Below are 19,002 nucleotides of genomic sequence, written 5' to 3' on the forward strand. Positions count from 1 at the left end.
GTCTTTCGCACTGGCTATATGAGAGAGACACCACAAGTGACTATCTGAAAGCAAACTATGGTCAGATTTTTTTTTTATAAAAAGCGAAAAAAGATAAAACAATTGTTCAATTTTATTGGAGCCAGGCTCAGTGTATTTTCATGCTCTATTTTATCATTCTGATAAAAGTCTTGGTCTGCCAGACTTTTATCAGCCTGGTATTTTAGGACTATGGAATTTGTTTTGTTTCAATTTTTAATGTATTCCAAATATCTATTTCTTACGGGAACAATTCAAGTGTAAGTTAAACCACTGGATCATTTTGACAACTGAATGTTGGAATGCATGCCTCCTACTTCAGCATCTGGAGAGAAGGAAAGCTCTAAGATATAACAGCACCTTCCCCCCCCCCCCCCCCCATACAGCTGTTTGTTTATGCATATCCCTAACAATCTACTTGTTTCACTTCTTTTCACACAGTTCATTTGTGGTTGAAAGGCAGCCCTGCATGCCAACACATCCCCAGAGGCCGATGGTTCTTAAAACATTAATACAGTTCACTGTTAAATTAAGGTAAGGGAAGGAAATCTGATATAAATTCCTTCATTTGTGTACTGCATTTTATCCTAGGAGACTGTTTCAGAGTCTAGAAAGCAAAGTGCACCAACTTCTGTTAGAGATCCTTTTGACTCCAGGGAGAGTTTTCTGGAATGGGGAAATAGAGGCCACAGAATCTGTCACTTGTATTAAGTGTCAATAAAGAGCAAATCAGTCTGAGGAAGAAAGGCATGCTGTGGCCAAAAGTCAGCACCTTTAGGATTCTGTATGCATTGAATTCTGTTTTAATGACTTTGCAAACTGAATAAATAATGATCCACATCATACAAGCCAACATCAGAATACTCGGAGCCACTTTTGCACATAGGAAAGAGAAACTTCTGCATTTTGGGGGGCTTGGTGAATCAATGACAAGCTACCTCTTTCCCACTAGCTCCTTGCCTGACTTTGTGAAAAGAGCAAAGGTGGTGGAAATGACATGCGAGTTCCCCTCCCTTGCAGCAAAAAGAATGCATAGAGGGTTGGAGGATGGAGAGAGTACATGAAGGAAAGTACACGTACATCTATGGCACAGTCACAGATTATTCGTATCAGTCTCTTAATTATTACCTTTTTGTTGCCTCTCCCATTCCCTCAAACACATACTAACTTTTCCACATACTTGCAGGGAGGGTAGTACACCTACCACTGGAACAGCTCAGCCCCTCCTTCTGAGTATATAACCCTGTAAATCATTATATTATCCTAGATGCCTAATCTGTTTTCAGATTATAACCATTTCCGATACTTTGGTATGGAGCTACTAGTCTCTAATATTTTCTGGTATAAAATTTACTCTATTAATATTCACTTTTACATTTTCTGTTTTGAAGGTTGCTAATTAAATTGCCAGAGCTAAACTACCAGATCAGAGTGAAAGCAACTATTGACAAGTAAGGAACTTTAAAGTGAAGTTATTTTCTCTCTCCCTACAGAGACAACACAGGTTTTTCAATTGCTACTCTATCTGACTTAGAAGTTGGTCTTAAAAGGGGGAAAACAAAAACAAAAAACACACCCAAAAAAACCCCAACAACAAAAGTTAGAACTTTTCTTTTTTTTTAATGTGGAAGACTGTCTTTTTTTTTTTTTTTTAAGCTACTGTTTCTAATGGTTACTTTCAAATTCGAGGCAGGAAGACCATTTAAGATTTCTTTCAAGACTTAGATAAAATTCATCAGTCTGAAATAATAACATCACACAGCAAAACTTTGATTTAAAGTGTACTGCATTTATGGGATAGTTAGCTTTGAAATATCACTTATCTCTGCTTGCATTAATAGGCCCAGTACCTTCAATGCAGCTGCTCCAAGTAGTACATGAAGCATGTGCTTGAAAAGGTGGTGCTGTAATTAGTAACCATGGAGCTTAGAGTTTTACCCCTGACTGAAATTAAGACTGCTACATAACGCCCTTTCTAAGGCATTTTGTACTTTGATACCCACATAGCATTCCAATGGTAGAAAAAAGGCTAGATAAAATACACTACTTCCATCTGGCCAGATGCAAAAGTCTAACTGGACAGTACAAATTTCTTTATTTTAAAAGTTACAGTTGTATTGGTAATACAAATTAACAAAGCAAAAAATGTAGAGTCTCAAGATAAGTTTCTCGGTGCGAGTGTGGCTTACACATTTACTGATTCACAGTCTGTTTCCTCCCCTTGCCCCTCTTCTATTTTAGGAATGTTTCAACTGTAAGGTAAGAAAACAAAATATCAGATTTCTTAGCTTATCCAATACAATATTATTTGAGTACGTAAGTGTAATGTCCTCTGTAGTAATCGTAGATTCGTTCTGTGTGGAACACATGTGAAAGCAATGAACATGGATGAATCCGCAAATGGAAGCCTGTCAGTAGAATTTCGACATTTGGTAAGTTTGCTTTTTTCTTGTCGTGCACCTCTCATAAAGAAATAGAAGTGTCATTAAAATCTATGCAGGGAGAACTGTATTACTGTCAAGTCTCTGCTTATTTTCTTTTTCCTTATACAGAAAGTTTACTCTGTGAAGTTTAGTCTTTTGAGAGACTATAGTACTGCTTCTGTAGCTTCTCTAGTATCCCAGTGAATCATGCTTTCTGACTAGATTCCCTCACCTATGCCTTTTTTTTTTTTTGCTTAACCACAGATGCAGTGCATCAGTGCAGTTTTGCAAACCGAGATGGAGATTGACAGTCTTTAGTGCTTTTTTTGTGCCATGTCCTTCGCAGGCACCCTAATGAAGATTTTTTTTCATTAACTTAGTTCCTTTAAAAATTATTTTAAAATATCAAAAAACTGTTCACTGAATAGACTTTTCAAGGCATAGCATCAGAGCCTTCATTAGAGTACATTTGTATATTGTAAACAAAACCTTATTATACTAAGAACATCATGGTTATAAGTGACAGTCTTTATATGTACTTTTATCTGTAGTTTCTTTGCCAAATAAATACTGTTTTGCTTTACACAGCAACCTAAAGAAATGAAATCAAGTGCTGGAAGCAAAGGAAATGAGGTTTGTGCATTTATCTTACATATTATTTTTGATTACTCTCAAAAGTATTTCAGATCAGATTTTATTTATATCCAAGAGCAACCATACGCTGTTAGATTTTTGAAATATATTATCCTTATATTAAGATAGGACCAATTATCACATGACAGTATAGTATAATGAGAAGTACTCAGGAATTTTAATTACACGCCTCAAATTTGTGTATAAAAAAGTTACACAATAGAAAGTAGGAAGCAGCCATCTGAATGTACGCATTCCTCTTTAAGGCTGCCTTTGTTGTCGTTTACATTTTGAAACAAATAAGCTTTTTGAGTTTTTTGCTGAAACAATTTTTCCTATATGAATGGTTCTTTAAATATATATTGTTAGACAAGTTTACAGCTGAAGTAAGGGTATAATAATATTTGCATCAAAGAACTTTGCTTGCCTCAACCAGGACCAAAAGCGTCCTTAGTTTACCAATACTTATCCAAATCCGGTCGTAGGTTCCCCTCTTGTGGTGACACCATACTATGACATGTTCGACCTAACAAACCAGCAGGTACTTTGCAGTACCCAGATTTCAGAGACATGCATATGCCATCTGGCACATAAGGTGAAAAGGTATTGCAAGTGCTTGCTTCCTAGCAGAGGAGCTTAAAATCTGTACATTCACAGAATCACAGACTGGTAGGGGTTGGAAGGGACCTCTGGAGATCATCTGGTCCAGCCCCCCTTCTACAGCAGGGGGCACAGGAATGCGTCCGGGCAGGTTTTGAATGTCTCCAGGGAAGGAGACTCCACAACCTCCCTGGGCAGCCTGTGCCACTGCTCTGTCGCCCTCGCCCACCACATTTTTGCTTTGTGCAGAACAGAAGTCAGAAATCTTAACAACGGTGCTAATCCACACCCAGAACACCATGCTCCTGCGTTCACCTGTACTGTAGAGCGCTCCTTCCATTCCTGTGTGACCCTCCAGCACCCCTCATGTCCAGACCACCAGTACTTCTTTCCCTGCCCAGCTGCTCTACCCTACCTCCTTCTTCTCAGCTCTGGCTTCCTACAAAGCGCGATTCCCCTGAGTGCCCCAGGTGTCACAAACAAAATCACAATCACAGGCAAGAAGGCTACTGCCTTCATTCATTCACTTTCTGCATCGCTGGCAGGAGGGGAAAGGAGAACTGCCCTGGCAGGGGAGAAGGCAGGATGTCCTTATCCAGCAACTGGAGGCAGAGAGGGGAAAGGCACAAGTACACACAAACTCTAGGGTGGCCACGGACCATCACCGTAAATTTAGCATTGCTATTTAACAGCAAAAATCTGCAGATAAACCTCTGACTGAAGCAAGAGTCAGAAGCTTGCAGCTAATGATACAGCCTCTGCCAATGCTACCAGAACAACTAGTGTCTGCTAAGATAACTGAAGTCGTAAGATGCTTCTATGAATGTCACCTACTTACCTAGGAAAGGAAATAGCCTATACTGATTTAAAGTATCTCCATATCAGTGTAACTTTTTGGCACAGTAGAAGTGCTAAGGAAAAAGTTGTATTGGCAAGTTTCAAAAACAAAATAAAAAAAAATAATGAAGTCACATCACAGCCCACATAGGTGTAGTTGTATAGGCACAAAAGTTATTACAAGTAGTCTTTAAGTACAAAGCAAAGGTATGATCAGCATCAAGAATTTTAGCCAAAAACCTAAACCAGAAGATACCTGTGCATGCTTCACACGGTGCTTCTGAATGTAGTAACTTGCATCCTGATTAGCAAGACTGAAACTCAAGGTTCGCCTCCCAATTACTTTGCTACTTACAAAGTCTTTTGCATCAAGACAAACAAATGCAAAAATGTAGGTGTAAAAATATTGGTGCTCTACTTTTTGTAGCATTTTACTCCCACTTTCACACATTGTACCTTTATAACTATATAATAAATAGGGCTGGGGAGAATTAAGACAGCTGAGCTGTGGTTCACTGCTAACTGATTTCCTCAAACAGAGCTTCTCCTTGGTCAAATCACAGTCTGTGAAGTCATTATTAGCATGAACAAGCCGGGCTTTTCATTAACAACTGAAATTTAAAAACTTCGTTTGTTACAGGATGTTTAATAAGCCGAGAGTGTAGTTGTTAAGTGTGACTTGCCTTGTAAAAAAAGTGGAATCTCTCTGTATTTGAGATTTGTCCTTTCATGTAGATACGCCTTTTTGCCTAGATTTCTCCATGAGAAAAAATTTAAGCTTTTGCAAAATCCTAACAGGGGTGAGGGAGAAGGGGAGTTTCACCAACCCTTTTCAACTTTGTGTCAGCAGTACAGGTTGAGCTGGATTGACTCAAACTGTATTAAGAGCTCATTTGATGGATGAGTATTTAATGTAAAAGCCTTCAGCTCCAAGCTGGATTTTCCCTTTGCAAGACAGATTTATTATTCAGATGCCTGAGGATCTCCTGTGGTCTCAATCCCCCATTTATACAGTATTTTTTGTTGCAGTGGCCTGTACATATCATGGAGGAGGTGCTCCATGGGAAAGATAAGGCCACGAGGCACTTTCCCAAGGAATAGTTTTATTTTACTTTGACTGAAAGCAGAGCATTTCATTAAATGGAAGCATTTTGATTTGGGATTTTTTATTTTGTTTCTTTTTTAAAGTCTGACAAAACGAATATGTGTTGGGGAGGGGGAAAACAACAACAATCACCACCAGGAAAAGGACAAATAGATTTTTATATTTTGACTCCTGGAGATGGAAACGTATTTTGAAAGATCTGTTTCCCAAGGGGCAGAGATTTGGATCTTTACAGAGCTATGCTGGTTTGTAATCAAAACAAAACTCTTGTACTACAATCTTCAATCTACTATGACAAAGAGATTTATTTTTTTTTCCATCCAAGAAAAGCTTGAGTTTTTAATACCAGATGTACTTTGGATTACTGATTCAGACCTCTACTTCTTCAACTAGTACCATCTAAGTACACTTAAAACAAACCTGTGTTCCCAGATGAAGGAACTTGTTAAAGCTGTGGCTTTTTGGTTTCTAGTTTGTTTCTCCTTGAAGTTTAACATCTGTTTAAATTGGAATTGGCAATCACTAAAGAAACTTTAGGAAAAGAAAAACTGGAGACAATCTTTATCAGATACAGACACACACAAAAAATCCTTAAATTTTTTGTGTGCACACCTGTGCTTAAAAGCACCATTTTAGAACAAGTTAAAAGCAAAAGTTAAAAGTTTAAAAGTATTGTTAAAACAATGTTAAGGGGTTTGTTTTTGTTTCGTTGTTGTTTTTTTTTTTAAAGATTAATCAGAAAAAAACCCACCACACTTCTGGACTTATTTAATGTCAGAGCTTAACAAACAATTTCCTTCACTTCCTTCTTTCCCTGTTCTACTTACATATTTGATATGTTTTTTCTTTCAAAGTTGTGTAATCTCAACAGCCTGATCACTAAAACAGCGTTAGATCCCAGCCATTCATTCACAGGTTTATAACCCACTTACTCCCACAGGGCCCTCACATGGTGACCGAGGAACTGCACTCCATCAGCTTTGAAACACAGGTCTGCCTGTATGGATTGACTATAAATTTGGAAGTGAGTATTCTAGACAGATTTTCTGGGGCAAGAATAAAAGGTGTTTTCCAGCAGCTTATAGAAGAGCAACTACATTGGGCCAGACCACAGGTCCATCTGTCCTAGATGCCACCTTGAGCAGTAACTGTAAGCAGATGCAAGACTCCCAGAACTTCTGGACAGAAGTGTCCGCTTCAGGAAGGAAGATGGGGCTAAAAAAACAGAGCATAACACAGGCTAACAACTTCCTTGGCAGCACTTACATACTGCATTCATCTTTCCACCAGACCAGCTCTTTGCCTGTGGTGATGATTTCCAACGTTAGCCAATTACCCAATGCGTGGGCTTCTATTATCTGGTACAATCTGTCAACCAACGATCCTCAGGTAGGTCTTCAGTATATAAGTACTGACTTTCTGCACTTTCACTTTTCTATTATTTGGTTACCAAATATATTCATTCTAAGCCGGCTGTGTTTCCCTCTTAAACGGGCCTTATTTTCTTCACATACATCATACTTTAATGTTGTTCGTTTTATCTTTTGTTCCCTGCCCAGATATAAAACCATAGGCATGCACAGCCTTCCTCTTTGTAGGCTAAAATAGTAGTTCTTAAATGAAGGAAAGACTATAGCCCTTCTCCACAACTTTTCCAGTTTGAATTTGTCTTTTTTGGATGCAGTTGACCAAAACTGTACATGGTACAAAATAATTCTACTAGTACAATTCAACACTGTCATAGTAGGGGTACAGGTGGGTCTGTAAGGTACTGAAGTGCTGCTTTCCCTCATGCATTTTATAGGAGCTAGCGCTTTCTATGGAGAAGATCCTACGTGTCAGGTAGCACCTTCTAGTGGCTCTAACTGTGAGCAAAAGCAGAACCATTCTTTCTCGGGCTCCTGCTGGCTCAGCACGTATTTTAGATTCAATTCACTGTTAACTGCATTTGCAGATTGCAGAATAGCTCTCAAGCTTTCAGACAGGGATTAGTGGTGATCACACAGATGTTCGGAGGAGTGAAAGGGTAAGTCAGTTTACCACAGAGTGCCCCTGAGAACAATGGCAGGCCAGCTGACCAGCAGCCTGGACTTCATTATCACACAGTAATACTCCAAAGAGTTTCTGCAGTCTCCAGTATGTTCATTACATGTACAGTCTAGAAACCGAATGAAAACTAAAGAGCCAAACAATTCGACAACATATTGCTATAGGAGTATGTAACGGTTTAAGATTTCCATGCACAAAACATAGTGGGAATATCTGCATTTATTGGACAGGATTTAAGCATATTTTCACTCTTTTAACAAACAATGCTAGCAGAAGCATAGTGAGGCATTTTATCATCCAAGATGCACCCATGGACTCTTGCTCTCTCTAAGGAGTCTCCCCCTACAACTCTGCTCAGGCACCCACGTGGACCTTGGCAGGTGGCTGCAGGTGGGAAGGCCAGCACTCGTTTACCCCAATATATCCCCCCTGCACACCTCATTTTTAACACTTCCAGACCCTGCTCAAGTACTTGCAGCCTGCTTTTACAGCCTGTAGTGTATTTCATGATTGCTAACTGCTAAACAAAGCACTAATTCTGTTGCAGAATTTGTCTTTCTTCAACAATCCTCCTGCTGCCACTTTAAGTCAGCTCTTAGAAGTACTAAGCTGGCAATTTTCATCATATGTTGGCCGTGGACTCAATTCTGAGCAGCTCAACATGCTGGCAGAGAAACTTACGGGTAAGATTGTAGAAATATACAGATTTTATTTGCTCCTGGGCTCTTATATTTGATAGTTACCGGTAATGGCTTTAAGCACGACCTCCACTTCCAGAGCTGACTTCAAAAATGCCACAATGACATATTTTTCTTTAAAGAAAAGCATGCGGCAGCTTGTTCTTACCAAAGTGATTCAACTTCCGAACTTCCAGGCTCCTAAACTGAAGAAAGAGGGCATCAGAGTCACACTGAACTGCGATGTTATTTTGTTTCCTTAGCAAGTAATTATCTCATGCATCTGAAACCAAAAGGAAGCCTTTTTGCTTGCTTATGAGATTTGGTTTGGGTTCTGTTTCATTTTAAGTACCCGTCCTTTTGAATCTGTGTAGTTCTGGGACCCATCCTTCACTGGTGACAGCATAGCAAAGAGGCCCTGTAACTTCTGCGAGATATACTGTTGAACACACCGATCTGACTGTCCCCCAGAAGGGAGAGGCCCTAGGGAAAGCTGGCAGAAGAAAATAAAGCTTTATCTGTTTCTGGAGAAGAAAGAATTATAAAACATATTGTGATCTGTAAGAAACTCCAAGCTGAGGGTGTAACGATACCTCTACTGACAGGCAAGAATAAAAGCATTTGTCAAAGACTGGGGGGAATCTTTTATTGCTTTCAAAGCTGGGAAGCAAAGACTGGTTTCCCTGGGTAACAGTCACTTTTTCTGATGGTTTCTTGGAGATTTCTTTCTTAGTGGAGGTAGCAGAGTTGAGAGGTGCCATTGTAAATCAGCAAAAATCATAAAAAATAAAAAATAAATTGTCTTTAAACATGGAAGCTTGAGATAGAATGAAGGCCAGAGAATTAACACTCGGGCTAAAAACTGAAACTGAGCACACAGTGTTGCAGAAAGAGTCCTAGACTACTTTAGACAAATAGTCCCAAAACTACCAGTATCAGCTGCTTCAAATGGATACAGAAAAACTGATCTGCAGCCCCTTAGCATGCCCCTCTCAATCCCTCCCCAAGTCTGGAGGTACTGTACTCCCCCCTTCCCCCCCAGCTATACAGACGTTAAGCTGTATCTATTTCAAAACTTCAGAAAAAGAGACTCACTTTTCTTTTTTCTCCCCCCTCTCTCAGGGCAACAAGTCAGTTACAATGAATATCAACTATCCTGGGCAAAGTTCTGCAAGGTACAGTTCCAAAAGTAAAACTAGACTCCTTTCTCTTAATTCCCACGTGTGAGCCTAACCGTCTCACTGATGCTACTGAGAAGATTCCCAATTATCATATGTGGGACTTGTAGCCCAGCGCAATCACATTTACTGTAAAAATTTAACTAGGAAAATAATATATGCAGAAGTTTAAAGCTTGGGCTAAGAGATCTACTTAGTTATATTGCTACAGATATCAGAAACTGTCATTATAGTGTGCCCTGTGTTTTCCTGTAAATGATCAATAGATTATAAGCTTTGATAGCACAATATGTTTTCATAAAGCATACAGTATTTTTTTCATATGCTCAGTTGTGACCTAAATTATTTCAAGTCAGTTGATAATTCAATAACTCTGATGAGGAATAGAAAAGTTACTAGAAAGAAGGGTAAACTCATTTCATTCATGTTAACTACATTATTTGAAGACATAGAGAATCTTGGAAGGAACATCAACTTTCTCATCATCATTTCCCTCAAAATGTAATTTCATAACCAGGAAGAAACAACAAATGTGATTTTTTTTTCTTGAAAAATGAGGCGCTTCAAATGCATATCTTAAAAATCAACTGTTGTTATGTCAGGCTGAAAGAGAGACATTACTCAAAATAGCAGTTCATATTTGTCATTCACGCTTGAACAAACTAGATTATTCTTAAGAAACTGAGATAGCCATGTCATGTGGATATTGGGTAACAACACTCTTAACTCTCTTGTGTGTTTTGTTTTTGTTTGTGTTTTATGGTCCGTTTGGTTTTTTTTTTTAACCATTAGGAACATTTGCCTGGAAAGTCTTTTACCTTTTGGGTTTGGCTTGAAGCTATCCTGGACTTAATTAAAAAACACATTCTTCCTCTTTGGATTGATGGGTGAGCAACAAGGCAACACCTGTATATTGATCTCTCTCTGCTTTGTCTTTTTTCTTTACTAATCTCAGTTTTAGCTATGCAGACAAGAATTTGCAAAGAGTTTAATACTTCTGTCTCACTCTTCCCATTTATAACTTTTTGAAATTTTTGCCAGAAGGAAACACTGTTGAATCTCTCAGAAATGCAGGTTTAGATCTGTTTATCAGTCCTGTCAGTGTATAGTCAAGTACTGTGATAAATTTCATCCTGCTTCACTTTGAGCTCAATGATATATTCCACATGTAAATCACATGAAGCTTTTGTCATAGTTTCAAGAACTTATAAAGCTTTTGTAACCAGGCTTTGAATACCTATATGAAGTTTGTCAGATGCATTGCACAGATTGAATTCTGTATTTTTTTCCAAAAGCAAACCCACGATTTCCTGTTACACTTAGGTACGTAATGGGATTTGTAAGCAAAGAGAAGGAACGAATTTTGCTCAAAGACAAGACACCAGGAACATTTTTATTGAGGTTTAGTGAAAGCAATCTGGGTGGAATTACCTTTACTTGGGTGGATCAGTTAGAAAATGGTAAGTATAATTAAAAAAAAAAAAGCTAAACAAAAACCACAACATAAACCTCAAACTCTGCAATACACCTGTAATACAAAAGCCACAGTTTCTTTGGTTTGAAAGTAAAATTCACATGTACCATATCTTCGTATGGTTTGGGGCAAGATACAAGTATCATATTTACTGAAACACAAACAAAGCTCTGAAAGTTTACCTGTCGGTCCTTTATATTAACTATGTAAGTTCACTACCTCCTTACTGCAGGCTTTACATTTGTTTCCACTTGTGCAGAAAGTGTAACTTGAAAGATACTAACATTGGTGTAAACAGCTAAAACTCACACCAGTGTAAACTGCAAAAGAAAGGCAAAAATTCATTCCATCTGCAGATGCTGATCTACCAGTTATCAGCGGTGACAGTGCCTTTGTATTTTTACAGGAGATGTAACATTTCATTCAGTGGAACCCTATAACAAAGGCCGCTTATCTGCACTGCCTTTTGCTGACATACTGCGCGATTACAAAGTTATTATGGCAGACAACGTTCCTGAAAACCCTCTGAAGTATCTGTATCCAGACATTCCCAAAGATAAGGCCTTTGGCAAACACTACAGCTGTCAGCCAAACGAAGGTTGGGCTCCATTTCTGTATTAACCCTTTCTGCAAAGCAGCTGCAAAGGCAAGAGGCAATTTGAAGAATGTGGGGAAAGGAGAAAGGGAACAGATTAAGATGCCTCCTTTAATTGGCATCATTAAAAGAACTGTTTCAACATGTGTCTATTATTTAGACACCTTCATTTTGCAAATATATCCCTGGTCTTAGAGGTCACATTAGAAGTAATGACAACAATATCTAGAAGAAGCTAAAAAATAGATCTTAGGGTAGAAAGAGTCAAAAAACAGGATTTTTTTTTTTTTCCTGACTGATGCATGTCAAAATTCAGCGCTCAGGTGTTCAGAAGAGATGAAATTGAAAAGTCATCCTGCTAATTGGCTTCATAATTGTTTAATATTGTAACATGCCATTTCTTTAATTTCAAGGAATTCTGTATTTTCCAAACAGCTTGGAAGACCTGCTTTATTCCAGCAGTATAAACCCTGGCAACTGCACTGGAAAATACAAACAGGCTAGACAAGAGTGGGTCCAGACATGCTCAGGCCCATGCTCCTTCCTGTCCAACTTACAAATCAGGCCATTTTTAGATCAAACTTGCTCTCTCTTGAAAACGCCCTCAAAGCCTCAATTTTTTAAATCAATAATACACATTCTTCCAGACTTTCAGTATAAAAGGTTACAATTCCATTTGAATTCAAATTCCTACATTACTCAAAAATATTTGGAGGCTAGCAATATTTTTCCTCATTTTAATTCAGTGGACTCTGCCTAATGCTCCAATCCTCTAAAAATGTATGTATATGCTTAATTTCATGCAAAAGACATTGCTGAAGCTGTATCTGTAGAGACAGAGCTCCACACAGACTGTAATCTAGAGGCTCAGAAGCACCAAGCTTGTGGAGTTACAGTGTGTTCGGTTTTGATGCCCTATTGAGGGCTCTTTTATCAGCTACCCTATTAAATTCTGAGATGGCAATTCATATCAAGGGAGCACAGTCAATTATGTGACTAAGACCTGAACTCAAAGACTAATCTCAGGAATTCCCCTCATTTTTATGGCCGCTTATTTAAGCGTAAACAGGAACATTTCTTTTTTAATATATTATGGTGTGCAGCACTTAGAGCAGATAATCAGTTTCAAACAAATAATAAAATTACTATGCATTATTTAATTTTTCCAATATTTACTTTTAGTCTCAAAGCCCTCAGATGGAGGTGGCAAAGGCTACGTTCCTTCTGTATTTATCCCAGTCTCCAAAATGTAAGTATCCTCCCAGATGTATTACACTCCAAATGTTATATTTATTAAACATGCATACTGTTTCAAAGTTTTCCCTGCCCCCCTTCCCCTATGTAAATAGTTTGGGATAGCAATACATTGTGTGTTTTTATTTGGCCAAGGACTGCTGAAGACAAGAAAGGGAAGTAAAGAACATCACTTCTACGGTGCTTTCCCATCCATGTGGCAAAACATTTGCAAAAATTGAATACACTTTACGACACTGATCTACTTATCTTTCACTGTCTCCTTTTTCTCTCCAGTAGCTGATATTACAGAGTGAGACTTATCCTCTTTTCCCTTGGTCCTATCTCCTACATTTTTAAACATATACCAGGTTGTCGGCATGTGCTTACAGGGCCACCAGCAAGCCTGAGTACAGGCTTAACTAACTTAAGCTTTCACCACATCCACTGCTATGCATCAGGTTAGAGGGATTTAGGTTGCTTTTAAGATTATTTTTGTGGTTTTTGTTTTTGTTTTTTTAAAGCTTAAATGATTCTAGAGATCCACATTCTCCATCAGATCTTCTTCCAATGTCTCCAAGTGTTTATGCTGTGCTGAGAGAACACCTGAGCCCCACAGTGATCGAAACTGCCGTATGTTGTAAACTTTTTGATTCATAAGTTAATACTAAGCTGGATATAAAAAGGCTGCTTGTAAAATTATGAAAAAAATTAGAGCTTTCATCACTTGCCGTATTACATTCTGAAACGATAGTGCAGACATTTTGTCTTCTAAATGGGACAGGATGATGCAAGCGTACTTGGAAGCACTGTGAAATCATCTGACACGCTGGCCAGTGAGCCACAAATCGAAAGATAATCAATAATCTTTCATAATCAAAAGATCTTAGAGTCCTTGCACAAATGAAGCCTTCACACTGACAAATACATAATGATTACCCTAATTCTGGAGATTCTGGGTTTGCTCAGGGAAGATGCAAAAGGAACGTAAAAATTTCCGATTCAGCAAACTTGCACAACTTTTTGGTGCGGCAAGTTTCTATAAGGGGTACCAAAGTGAGAAATTAAAAGTCAACTAAAACATTTTTAGCAAATAAAACTAATATTCACTAAGTATATAGAAAGACTGGGAACATCCTGTACCAACATCCTATTAAACATATTTTCCTCTTTTACTTACTGACTATAAATTGTGTTCTGAATTATCGTGGCTTAGAGTACTTAGACCACTGATGTATACCCGCTGGGGATTTGTCCAGCTGATTTCTGTTAGGAAACATGGCAGTGGTTTGGCTTTAACAGCTTTAAAAGAAAACTTCCTTTTTAATCCTAGCCCTTAGTTTTCTGTATGTTCAATGACTTATGATCTTAAAATAGTTATGTATTTAAAAGCCTGGGAACTCCCCTTCCAATGCCTCTCTGTAAACACTCCTCCTCACCCAGAAACAGAACAAAACTAAATAAGAATCCTGACTGTCGATGACTGGAAGCACAGTTAAACGTTCTATAAAACCAGAGGAGTTCTTTAATACACACCAAGCTGAAGATCTGTTCAAGAGCAAAAGATATTTTTTTGCTTCTTTACCTTTTTCTCTGATGGTGCTCACGACAAACTAGTTCTCCAGCTAAAATTGAAATACTAGCCTGAACAAAAATTCTGTGTTAAAACCTCCCATACCTGATCTGAGGCATGTCCCCACTCATTTGTTGTTTGGTTTATACATATGAAAACTGTTCTGACCTTCTGAACTGCATTTGTGAACTACACAGGCATTTGCACTTCCTGAAGTTTCAGCAGCAAAAAAGAATAATTGGCTTCACTTTTGTTTATAATCAGGCTCCAAAACTTTTCAGTTTCTTCTAGCATGCACAGTAATTCGCAAACCAGCTCAGTCCAGAGCTTCCAAAGCAGCTGCAACCATCACCATCTTTTGGGGTTGCAACCACGCAAAAAGAATGTGTTTGGTGATGAGTTAGGAGGGTTAAGTACAATCATGCTGCAGTTTTAAAAGGTACTAGAGAAGTGGTTCACTGCTGCTAGATGGTAGGTGGATTTCTGGAGGCTTTTTCTACAAATGGTTTCAAATCCTACGAGAAATTAGGGAAGAAAATAGTTTTGTACGGAAGATCTTTAAAGAATTCCTTCCTTCCTTTTTCCATTCTATTTATCTTGCTAAATGGGAATGAGGAAAATACAGAGGTTTTTTTTCCTTTATCACCCCAAATTCACACATTGTAATGTACCCTGGGGAAGAGCTGCTAAGTACAGCAAGCAGACAATCTGCATTGTTAAAGCAATGCTTTACTCCATGAGATGCCAATAAAAACCACCATGTGAGATACTGAGAACAAGAGTGAAATCTGCAGCAAAACAAAGTATCCTACAAGTCAGTCTTAGCAAGATGTACTTTCTGCAGTCTTGCTGAATTCCCTTCTATGTCCCCCCTCTCCAGATTCCCCGACCCATTGGGAAAATAAGGGCTCCAGTAACAACCCCACTATACGTATCCATAGGCTGCAAGAACCACAAAAGTTCATATAAAAATATATGTCATTTTTATTGCAACTGTTTCCCACACAGTACTTTCTAATGAACATTCAAGAACTAGAAACAGGATCCTCAGATCCTTACCAGTTTGTGTTTCTTGTCAGAATGATGCTACAGTTACTCTGAGCCAGAGAAGGTTTCATCTGCAGTTATTTCTGAATGAACAGCAGTAACTGCTATAAGACTGATCTTTTCCTTCTTTTCTTCTAGCTGAGTTCTCCTTACTCAACTGACTGAAGTTCACATACTGGAAAAATCAGTAATCATGTGAACACTGCATGGGTTAAAGATGAAGTAAATTTTTTTCTGCCATCTTTGTAAATCAGCATTTCCTGGGAACCATTATGATGTTATTCTTGGGCCTCTTTCTGTTATTGATACCATGTAAACCAGGAATCTTCTCCCTAGGGATTAAAAATAGCCTCCTGCAAGTCAGAATTGCTGTCCTCACTGATAAAAGGCCAAATCCTTTCTGGCTTGGAGGTCATTTCACTTCAGTGGGACCCAGCAGGGATAAATTTTACTTGCAGAATTAACATCCACAGAATTACTGTAAATATGAAAGTATAACACAGTGTTTTGCTTCTGAGAACAGCATATAAGGATGAAGACATTAACGTGTTTGGGGAAATTAGGATTTATTGTATTAAAGATTTTTCTGTTTAATCATCACCTTGTATACTAGTGGTTTAGCTTCTATTTTAGAGCGAAGATTCACATCCTTCTAAGTTCGAATGTGCCATAAGTGTTAAGGGTTTACTTGTTTTCCAAAGATGAACTACCTTCAGCATAGATTTTTATCTGCCGCCACACCACAATCTGTGGAAGGAAGGCAGAATTATGAAGAATTTGTGGGAAAAGGGAGCTCCAGAAAAGAAACAGACACAAAATTTGTGGTGCCAAAAAGGCTGTATCCACTTTGCCACCGTAAGAAAAGGTTAGTAAAACTTACCCCTCTCATAAAATAGTTGCAGAAATAAATCTATTCGTGCATGAAGCACTCAGATACTACAGCAAGTACTATCAGAAAGTCTACAAAGAAAAAAAATCCTGATCTGACACAGTTTGGATACTATCCTGGTAAATGTGAACTGGGAAGCACAGTTTTTAAAAACAGCTACTGAAGAGCTGCAGCACTTGCTGACCACTGGGAAATTTGTGCTACATGGCAAAATATTACATGCCTGTCAGAGACTCACTTAATAAGCAGAATAACTAGTTTTTTATATAAGTGGTAAATTACCTTTTTAAAATAATCTTTTTTTTCTTTCAGGCACAGTTTCGTGCTGTGTTTGGGTTGTTTGGTTTTGTTGTGTTTTTTTCCCCTCAGTGTTATCCCTAAAAACTCTGTTAATAGAATAATAAACAGGCAATTCCAAGGCCACTGCCTTTCATGTATGCAGGCTCATTCAAGATCTAATTATTGTCTGCAGAATGTATGGTTAAAGCATGCAAAGTTCTTAAAATACATATGAACACTTGAGGATTTACACTCTTATACTCTTGAGCAGGTACAAATTAGACATCTAGAATGAAAACATAGCCTCTTTCAATCAGTAAGACCTGGATTTTACTTTCATTTCTCCCTTTTTACTCACTCCACTCACTGCTGACATTAGTTGAAAGCAAGTGAATAGTAAGAGGATAATGAGATACTTCTGTGATACATAGGAGTAGATTTTAAATGAACGAACAAATCTCTGTTCATTAATCTGAGTGATACAAACCAAGCTGCAGACAGTAAGCCATCTTCTCCCAGAAAGCATCATGTATAAATAATTTTCCAGAACAAGAGCAATTGTGTATATAGTTTGGTAACATCTGTAATTTATATGATCAGTATGAATAAAAACAGATTTTGGCTTAAAGTCGGATGCCTAGACTTTTGTGGAATTCTTTTCAAGACCACAAAACTAGAGTTGTGCCATCTTTTTGTTGATCTCAAGTCTGAACTACAAGTAGCAACGCAGATGTCTAAAGCAGCAAACATAACTTCACCTCACAGACAGAGAAGTGCTGTAAAAAAGGTCCAGACATGGCACATGAATCAATCTTCTCTCTCCTTCCTCCCCACTTCGTGGTGCAATGCAACTCTTCAAGTCTCTCAAGTCTTGACTTGAACATGATATATTTCATGTTACTAAACAGCACTGTGGAACAGGTTTTGGCATTACAGTTTCTACCATTGTTTTAAAACACACTTTGCAAGGGGTAGGTTTAACATTTAATTGAAAGGCATATGACTTCACATCAGTCTGCTGCTTTAAAGGAACACTGGAGTCCTCTTCTATAAGATAAACGTATACAGGCTAAGCCTCCTTCTGTAAAAAAGTGAGGATTTTGTCCTTATGCCACTATGAGAAAGAATAGGGTTATTCAGTAAAATTGGGAGGGGGAAGAGAGAAAAACAGGCTGAAAAGGATGCCTCAGATACTGCCAGAAGAATCGAAACATCTACTTTTAAGTACTTTTACTAACTGTGGTTGTGCTTCCACTGTGTTTTGCAGCAGCAAAGCCGAAAATAACTGAGGGGGGTGAAAAAAAATAAATCATGTAATTTTTCTGTCCTTTGCGTCTTGCCACATCACCATAAGGACTAAACAAATGTAAGAACTGCCAGTTACCTTCTACTATAGCTTTTATTTATAGTCACATTTATATCTACTGTCTGGTAGCATTTCATGCCATAAAATTTACCAAACAGGACTTCTATGTAATTGTTTCTTCCATGGACTAAGAATTGTCTCCTCTGAGGAGAGAGGGGGATGCAAAGGATCCAAGTATCCTGCAGACCCGCACCAAAGCCTGCACTTCAGTTCTTCCCATCTTTGTTGACGCTTTGTACGTGAGAAAAGAACACAGACCTTGCGTGTCTAAGCAGTAGTAACAGCATCTGAGCAAATAGGACTATTGAAAGATGTCGTGAAGGAAAAGGAAGCCTCTTTATCATGAGATATTCAGTGGGAAGAAAATTCTCAACAGACAGAACTCCATGAACAATTGAAACACTTAGCCACCTTCAGCTTACAAGCATTCTTACAGTCTCTGTAACTGTGCTGGAAATCCGGGTTACAGTTCAACCAACAATTGCAACTGTGTTTGTACAGCCCTTCAATGCACTTGTACGCCTTCCTTCCACACGTGCAACGTGAACAGTCAGGACAACGGCTGCCTTTACAGACTTCTATGCCCCCGCTATTTATTTCCAGAGCCGGCCTATCACTATGCTGGCTATTTCACCAAGAGGAGTTGAAAACCGGGAGATATTCTTACTGCAACGGCAAAAAGCAGGTTGCTTTCTACCGCTTGCACGTTGGAGCCACTTTTAACCTCCTTTAATGCTTTTAACCCCCAGAAGCGGTGGCCATGAAGAAAATGAGGCGTCGCCGCCCCCCCAGGTACAGAGAGTCGGGCTGGGCAGGTGCCACCGCCGTGCCAAGTACTCCGCCGAGACCGAGGGGTAGCGGCGGCGGCGGCGAGGCCGGGGCAAGGGAAGGGAAAGGATGGGGAGGTGAGGCCACTCCCGGGGGGGAAGGCGCCGGCCACTCCTTTCACTTTCGCCTTCCCCTCAGCCGGCCCTTTCCCCGAAGTCACGTGGGGCGGCAGTTCCCGCCTCGGCACTCCCCGCACCC

General features: G+C 38.9%; 1 protein-coding gene across 1 annotated transcript in view; it reads left to right on the forward strand.

Annotated features, from left to right (window-relative positions):
- The window catches only part of STAT4 (signal transducer and activator of transcription 4), a 42,624-nt gene extending 25,382 nt beyond the window's left edge, over positions 1 to 17,242 (forward strand). Inside the window, exons 10-24 of the mRNA XM_075093924.1 lie at positions 460 to 552; positions 1,410 to 1,469; positions 2,260 to 2,277; positions 2,357 to 2,450; positions 3,030 to 3,074; positions 6,557 to 6,640; positions 6,907 to 7,005; positions 8,213 to 8,348; positions 9,465 to 9,517; positions 10,313 to 10,407; positions 10,844 to 10,980; positions 11,401 to 11,592; positions 12,772 to 12,838; positions 13,347 to 13,455; positions 15,581 to 17,242. Of these exons, the coding sequence (XP_074950025.1) occupies positions 460 to 552; positions 1,410 to 1,469; positions 2,260 to 2,277; positions 2,357 to 2,450; positions 3,030 to 3,074; positions 6,557 to 6,640; positions 6,907 to 7,005; positions 8,213 to 8,348; positions 9,465 to 9,517; positions 10,313 to 10,407; positions 10,844 to 10,980; positions 11,401 to 11,592; positions 12,772 to 12,838; positions 13,347 to 13,455; positions 15,581 to 15,607 (1,309 nt within the window). The 3' untranslated portion in view covers positions 15,608 to 17,242. The remainder of the gene's footprint in view (positions 1 to 459; positions 553 to 1,409; positions 1,470 to 2,259; positions 2,278 to 2,356; positions 2,451 to 3,029; positions 3,075 to 6,556; positions 6,641 to 6,906; positions 7,006 to 8,212; positions 8,349 to 9,464; positions 9,518 to 10,312; positions 10,408 to 10,843; positions 10,981 to 11,400; positions 11,593 to 12,771; positions 12,839 to 13,346; positions 13,456 to 15,580) is intronic.
- The last annotated feature ends 1,760 nt before the right edge of the window (positions 17,243 to 19,002 follow it).

Source organism: Phalacrocorax aristotelis, chromosome 5, assembly GCF_949628215.1.
Source record: "Phalacrocorax aristotelis chromosome 5, bGulAri2.1, whole genome shotgun sequence".
NCBI classification, from domain to species: Eukaryota; Metazoa; Chordata; class Aves; order Suliformes; family Phalacrocoracidae; genus Phalacrocorax; species Phalacrocorax aristotelis.